This window comes from Mycetomoellerius zeteki, unplaced genomic scaffold (genome assembly GCF_001594055.1).
Source record: "Mycetomoellerius zeteki isolate Tzet28-1 unplaced genomic scaffold, Tzet1.0 scaffold31, whole genome shotgun sequence".
In the NCBI taxonomy this organism is placed as follows: Eukaryota; Metazoa; Arthropoda; class Insecta; order Hymenoptera; family Formicidae; genus Mycetomoellerius; species Mycetomoellerius zeteki.
This window is the reverse complement of record NW_017257294.1, coordinates 1591615-1599416: the sequence shown is the minus strand read 5'-3', so window position 1 is coordinate 1599416 and position 7802 is coordinate 1591615. Positions and strand designations below refer to the sequence as shown.

Here is a 7802-nt window from a genome sequence, read left to right as displayed (position 1 = left end):
GAATAGTGATTGACCCGCTCTTGTATGTACCGCTGCGCGATTCTCCATATTCGCGAACGCGATTTTTCGAATTCTTTTCTCGAGATTCTCGCCGTCGTATCGAGATCGATGGAAGCTAAACAGATAATAAACTGTAAGCATCTAAACAACGAAATAATTACCTACTTAAAATTGACAGAATGCTTAAAAACACGTGATAGATTGAATGTAAATGTACTAAATATATTGCAGAGTAAAATTACATGTCTCAATCGTGTTGCGTCTATGTAAAACACATGCGCGCGCGCTATAACGATAAATCTAAATCAGGCTGAGAAGGAGCTAGGTTACAAATTTCGTCGAGTTCCAAGTTCTCACACTGGTTTCAGAATCGGAGCTTATAGTATCGGTCAGTAGGTCAAGTTGCACCGCACCTTCGTTCCGCGATTATAAACGTTGGCTCTCGGCCTTGCAGTACCACGACCTTGGTAACTTCTAATCGCCAAGTTCAACTACCACTACAACTCGGATTAGACGATATATAACATCGGAATACAATTTCGCGCATCTCTTCGATTTATAACAGTGCTATAAAAAAAATTACATCTATAAAAATTACCGCAGACAAAGAGATACGAGGATCAATCGAACCGCACGTGTTCTGAAATCTGTGCCGAAACTGTGAAAAAGAATATAATATCTTAAAACATTTTTACTGTTAATGAGATTGCAAAAGTATGTGTGTGTTTTCTTCCCTACTTTTTTTATTTAAAATATAAATAACAAGATATACACTGTTTAATCTATAGTGTCAAATTTAATCTAATTTAAGTCGCCACTGCTCCTACTCAATATATCGTTATTTTTTACTAAAACAATGGATAAATTTGACACTGTACATACAGTGTCAAATTAACACTACAGAGTGTCAAATTTATCCATTGTTTTCGTAAAAAATATCAATATACTGAATAGAAGCAGTGGCAACTGAAATTAGATTAAATTTGACTATAAATATAATAGGGTATTATTTCATTGAACTTATTCTCATTTAAATGATTTTTCTATATTAATAAAAATTGATTTTTTACGACATAATATTCTTTACATTTATCATGAGGTTTCCTCGCCTCTCGTTTACTTTTCAATAACAAATATTTTTTTAAAGTAAACATTCAAATCTTTTATAAAACGATCGATATTCGAGGAGGCGAGGTAACCTCTTCAGTTTCGGCAATGCGAAAGCGATGGCGATCGACTACGAAAAGTGCGGCGGTCAGGGTCGATCTGCCATCCCCCGTTGCTCGGCGAAAAGTACAGCGTACCAACTAACCCCGGCAGTTCTTCTCGCAGATCTTCATGCACAAGAGCGCGATGCAGATGCACGCGAGGGAGCTGGGCGCGGGTGCACTGACGGCGAGGCCCGGCGGCGGCGTCGCCGGTGGTCTGGCCGGTCTGGGTGTCGGTGTCGGCGTCGGCGTCGGACCAGGCGGCATGATCACCAGCAACGAAGTTAAGCCGCACCAGTGCCAGCAGTGCCTCAAGTCGTTCTCCAGCAATCACCAACTCGTGCAACACATCAGGGTCCACACCGGTGAGAAGCCGTACAAGTGCAGCTACTGTGACCGCAGGTTCAAGCAGCTCAGCCACGTGCAACAGCATACACGACTGCATACGGGTGAGTGGCTCCCTTGTTCATTTGTTGTTGTTAACGACATCGGGTCGGCGCGTGAGCTTTTTCCTCGATTACGCCCGATTAAAGTTGACCGCCACGTAATCGGCACCGCCCGTAAATTAATGCAGAATAATACGCGTTAAGCTCTGGTACCCCACCATACCGCTGCCCAGGGCTCGTCGTCGTTATAGAACTCACGCCGAGTTATTGGTCAATAAATTAGTGCACGAATATATATTGCTGTTATAGTAAATTCTATGAATACTATATCGCCCGGGCTATAGCCAATAATCAATAAATTAATATGCAGTTATTGTCTGTATGGGCAATCATGCGTCCCGATTGTGACTAACTTCAATGCGCGCCGGTGCGAAATTGCTTTGTGCATGCAACATGCGTGCAAGTAAAATATTCCTATGCTCTCATAGATACGGTCGAACGAACGAACGAATGCATCCCATCGCCCTGCGTACTGCTCTTTCGCGCCCCGCGAGGCTTACGATATTTGGATAACAATGCATCCGCGTAGGAAATTGCATGCGACTGAAATAACATCGACCAGGCCGGACCAGGCACACGAAGGATTTGCAATAATGAGAAAACCCGATCTGGCTGCAAAGGCAAGCCAATGGGTCGCGTCCGGGTAGAAAGAATTTCATTAAGGGATGAGCGTAGTCACTCGGAAGGTATTAGACTCGCAAGTGAACGGTCAGCGCGCGCCGCGCACGACTGCTAGCCCCTTGGAAAAATCTCGTTGACCTTAACGAAGATTTGCTTTTGCGAGGCAATGGAAAAAAAAACAAAGAACGAGAGAAAAACGCGTCGGGTATTCGAGCTATTTAATCGAATCGTCCGAATCCATGCGGAGCGAAAGAGAGATATGAAACCCTGAGTAACAATCGATCCGAGAAAAGGCTCATTGACAAAGTAAACGGATCCCCAACGTCTCTTTGCTGACGTAACGAATCGTTTGAATCGTTCTCTCAAATCTTCTTCGACGAATCAAGAAGAGAATCGTGAAGAGAATCTTGCGCGATGTAGATCGTAGTGTACTCGTGACTTCGCTTCAACTGAGTCTCCGCGTACACGGAACAGTTTATAAAAATAGACTTTGCGAATTTGACGAGAATATCTAGTATAACCTGATTTTCCATGTTGGCGCTACTAATCTTTTTATTTATTTTCACATCGCGCTGCTTCGGCCCAGCTTGTCGTTTCTTAACTGTAAATAGCAGCGAAAGAAAGACTCGCATTGATTTTAGTCGGCCCATCTCTCGACTTCCCGTCTTCTTGCTTCACATCTCTCTCTCTCTCTCTCTCTCTCTCTCTTTCGCCCTCTGTTGCGACCACCCACGTCCAAATAACTACTGCTCAGCCACCCCTTACATTAATAACCGCCCTTCCCCACATATCCCACCCTTCGTCATCGTCCTCCTTCGTAGGGTGGTGCTCGAGTTGGGCGTGTATGCACACGCGTACGTAAAGGGTCGCTTTGGATTTCTACACTTCTACCGATAAAATGTTTTAAATGCACCCGTATGTGCAGCCCCCGACCTCGGTTGCACTGAGGGAGAGGGTGCAAACCTTGCAACGGTATCTCGTGACGAGCTGCGAACGCTCGGAGCCAAGTTTAGCCACGAATCGAAATATTTCTATTTTCGAACGTTTTAAGGAGAAATGATTGGGCGGTGTAAAATTTATAACCATACAACATGCAAACTCAACAAGCTTGTTGACTCCTTGTAAATCATAAATGTTATTTCTTGCCGAACTAACGCTCGATAATTTATCTTATAATCATAATTAATTGCAATTTTACTATTATTGCTATCCCAATCATTCTTTCGTTAGTAAAATATTTCCAGAATTAATGTAAATGTAATGTAAAAAATTAATGAAGTACAAAAATATTGAAAGTAGAAACGTCAAATATATATCCATTACAAGGTACTTTATATATTGATATACTTTATATAAAAATCGCAATTACAAAATTATATTCATTCAATTTTCTGTTAATTTTGTTAAGCTCGTTCTTGCAGCGCAAGATTACATCCTATGTATATATATATATATAGCTGTACAATTATATAAATAATATACATGTATAAACAGGGGAAGCAATAATACGTTAGCACGCACTAATTAATATCGAAGTAATGCGAATGCAAAGCGGCATACTCGGAAACCACGCGCATTTTTGCAACAGAACAATCCCGTTATAGCGTTTGCACCGCGTATTGATTTCTCATTTCGATGAAATTCTGGCGCGGCGGGGCACGCGGCGATTGGTCGTTCGTGTTCAAAAATCGGCGGGAATTCGCCGGCGTGCCGACGTGCCCCCTTCCTCCTCCACCCGTCGTTCCATCGCTCCGCAAATATGCACACGAGTTACATCGTTCGCGCGCATATATGCACGCATGTCTATATATTATACATATAATTCATTAACCGAAATTTACACGAGAACGCACGACCGGTAAAATCCATGGGGTGGGAGAGCGAAACGAAAGAACGGATACGATGGAGGGGAAGCAGGCGGTAACGGAGAATATAATATCGACGAGTGTCCACGATATCGATAGCTGGTCAATATCTGTAGCCTAGACAAATACCTGGCGAGGGTGCGGAGTGTAAGGGAGAGAGAGAGAGAGAGAACGAGAACGAGGGTGAGCGAGTCCGTTCACCCCCTCTCGTACCAACGGCGCGCAAGGATGACCAAACGGCCGAGCCAATGAGAGTTCGGTTCGCCCCACCGGGGTGGCCGCGTGCGAAAAAGCGCGGGAATTTTTCGATCGCCCGATCGCTCAATAATGGAACCGAAGTTACGTGCCGCCACCGTCGCAAGCGCACACGACCGCGCGAGCGCGTGAACGCGGTCGTATGTATATTCACCTACGTACATATGCAACACGCACACACACGCACGCATGTATGCACATGTGCGTCCGTGAGCGTATGCGACGATCGGGATGCACCCCTGGAGAGAGAAAGAGAAATAGAGAGGGCAAGAGAGAGAGAAGGATAGATAGAGTCCGTATGTATATAGCAAGCCAGAGGCTATACCAAAGATTATCCCTTCGGCAGCGAGCAAAACTCAATTTCCCGGCCAAAATCTAATGATCGACCGCCCTACGCGCCAGGAACTAATCGGTTTTCCCGGAGCCGCTAACTAGGCGCGTGTGTTGGCTGCGAAAATCGCCACTTGAAAAGCGGCGCAGGTAGAATAGCGTAGAACAATCTCAAAGGACTACGGAATTGTGGATTGTTATATGCTGCGAAAGCCCCTAATCTGGGCGTCCATTTGGTAACATCTATGACCTAATGATCCGTCTATGAGCATAATTCGCGCAATGAAAGACGCCGATGCGTAATAGCCACGTTACTGATAACACATTGGTATTCTCCCTCGAGCGACTACGTAACTATACCTACCTACTCACATTGGATGTAATTTCTAAAGGATTCTCGCGGAATGGAGCACGCGGTTTTGCGTCCATCGGAAGGATCACAAAGTGCGTTGAAAAGGAGACTAACCCATCGAGAGGGCGTCGCCGCAATGATGATAGTGGTGCTTGAAAAAAGGAGCACGTCCTACCGAAGAAATTGACCGGACAATTTTAAAGCCCACTTAATACTGCGAAAAATTGCCGTTTCGTCGGCGCATGAATAAAAATTAAGGCTTCTCTACCTCGACCTCCGTTTCCCAACATCCCTGCTTCTGCGCGCGGAACAGTTTGGAAACGAGCCTGCATATCCGTATTTACGAGGTGCCGCGGGTAAAATGAGAAAAAGGACGAACGTTCCCAGATTCAGACCCTGAGTCTTCCTTTCGTCCGACGCACTCTCACTTCCGCCAACCTCGCTTCCTCGGCCTTCTGGCGGCAACCTGTTCCGGGTCCGCACGTTTTTCCGTCCCTCTCACACTTTTAATTCGCTAATTTCGCCGGTTAAGAATTCATGCGGTGGAATGCCTCTCGGCGGACGTCTCGAGAAAAATCAAAGCGATGAGAAAGCGGCGCAAGGGGGGTCCCGGGGGTCGAGAGAGCACTGCGGAAAAGAGCGACGCCGGTGGTCCCTTTATCACAAATGGCGCAGAATGAAAGATTAAACAACGGCACGGCGACGCTTTGAACACGAGAAATAAAAATTACGAGCGAGATGACGACAGAGGAAACGACAAGTTACGAAATGAGCTTTCGCCCAAATATTCTTTTTCCAGCGGCCACATACCGCGGATTCGCGATGAAATTATCGATGAAATCTTTGCATTTCGACAATATTTTAAACCTGGAAGTTAATTAATTTTCGTTGATTAATATCGCAGGCTAATCAGCCGACCTATAGCCTCGCTATGAATGTTTTAACAGAACGAGCGTTAGTTCTAATATCAGCCCGCGTTCAGCGCAGCATACTCGTAAATTACTCGTACGCCAGAATTCATGCATTCATGCAATTTTGCGAGCGATGTAACCGGCCCGTGTTTAGTAATTAACACACTCAACTTCAGCTTCGCCGCCGCAGCGACTTAAAAAGACACGATTATCGATAGACATTGAAGTTGGCAACTTCACAATCTTTTTTCTTGCACAACTGGCTTCATAAAAATTTCATCACGCTGAGATACAACTAATATATTATTTACAAGATTATATTTGGAAATATTATCACAAAAAATGTTATTTGAATAAATATATACATAATGCTTAGAGACAGCCTTTGTGATTTTTTATTTCACAATAAAAAAAAATCGCTCCGCTTTACGTTTCTTTTTTGTCGCGATTAAGGGGATCCTAAAGTCATCTGTGATTATTTTTCAAATGAATATTTTTCTAACTGCCTTTATATATATATATACACAGATTAAAAAATTCTTTTCCGCAATTAAAGTATAAACGATAATGTAGTCCAAACAGATCGACTTTATGTTAAAAACGAAAAAAAATTTGAAATATTTTATATTTGCTTTATATAAAAGTTGTGTACTTTGTACATATCTTTAGGGATTACATGAACAAATAATATTGAATTCTTAGAATTAGGCTTAGATATCTATTTAATAAGAAAGATTAGTTGGTTAGAAAATTTGTACGTGTGCTATATTGACATAATAGTGATGTATCAATGATATGTAAATCGTATGTTTGTAGATCCTGAATCGATAAAATAAACGACTTTAAAATCTCCTTAAATACACTCCTTCCGTATCCGTTAAAATATCAGTAAACTCCGATGAGAAAAGATACGACTTTGGAGAAAGAAAAGAAAAATGATTAAGCCGGTAGGAACGCCGTATGGTCCGTGGTCGAAGAAATGAACGTACAGTCACGGCGCATATGCATAGCCTATCGACGCGCGCATCAGCCTATTCTAATTTTCTACCAACCCTTCCGCGGCGGTTCCGCATTTTTTCCGTGAGGGTTAATTTGAATAGAGTCTCTACCGTGGGGACGTGAGGAGGGAGGACGATATATATACGCCTACGCTTTTTTTTTTCTCGTCTCGACCTTGGACCGTATCGAACGAAATGATTCGACAATAGACTGACCGTCAATCTTTTTTATGTGCCTGTCAGGCCCCGCTGTTGCGGGGGTGCGATCGCTTCCGTTATCGATTATATGAGACCGCGACGAAACGACGACGGGAGCACGATCGCGAATCGCCTTGGCAATTTTTCCGACTCATTGCGAACCCGCCCGCGCGCCGATTGTCACCGCACGGCTTTGACAGATCCGAATGGCGGACTAATAGCCGGTAAATTGACATTTTTGCGCAACATCGTAGCGATAGAAAATTCTGAGAAATAGATGAATTAAAAACGCACGTTTGAGTAGAATTTATTTTGCGAAACTGTGAATTTTCTGATCGTCGAAGTCATCAAATTTGACTTTTGCAAAGTAAAAAATTATGACGCTATATAATTTTTACTTTTTTTTGTTTTTCTTAGCATTATTAATTATACGAAGGAATGATTGCGAGGTATAAGTACCACGTTCTCGAATTGCTTCTCAAACAAGGAACAACGGTTAAGTCCTTTTTCACGAAGACTCGGCGAGTCTCCTACCTTTTTGTCCAACACCTTGTACGGCCTTAGTGGTCGATGAAACTAATTACGCGGGATGGCAAAACGTGGACTATAGTATGCATA

The 7802-nt window shown here is 43.3% G+C and overlaps 1 protein-coding gene across 1 annotated transcript in view; it reads left to right on the top strand.

The window, feature by feature from the left end:
- Positions 1 to 7802, top strand: part of dati (zinc finger protein datilografo) — a 73638-nt gene that overhangs the window by 32092 nt on the left and 33744 nt on the right. Inside the window, 1 exon segment of the mRNA XM_018451108.1 lies at positions 1333 to 1657. Coding sequence (XP_018306610.1) covers positions 1333 to 1657 — 325 coding nt within the window.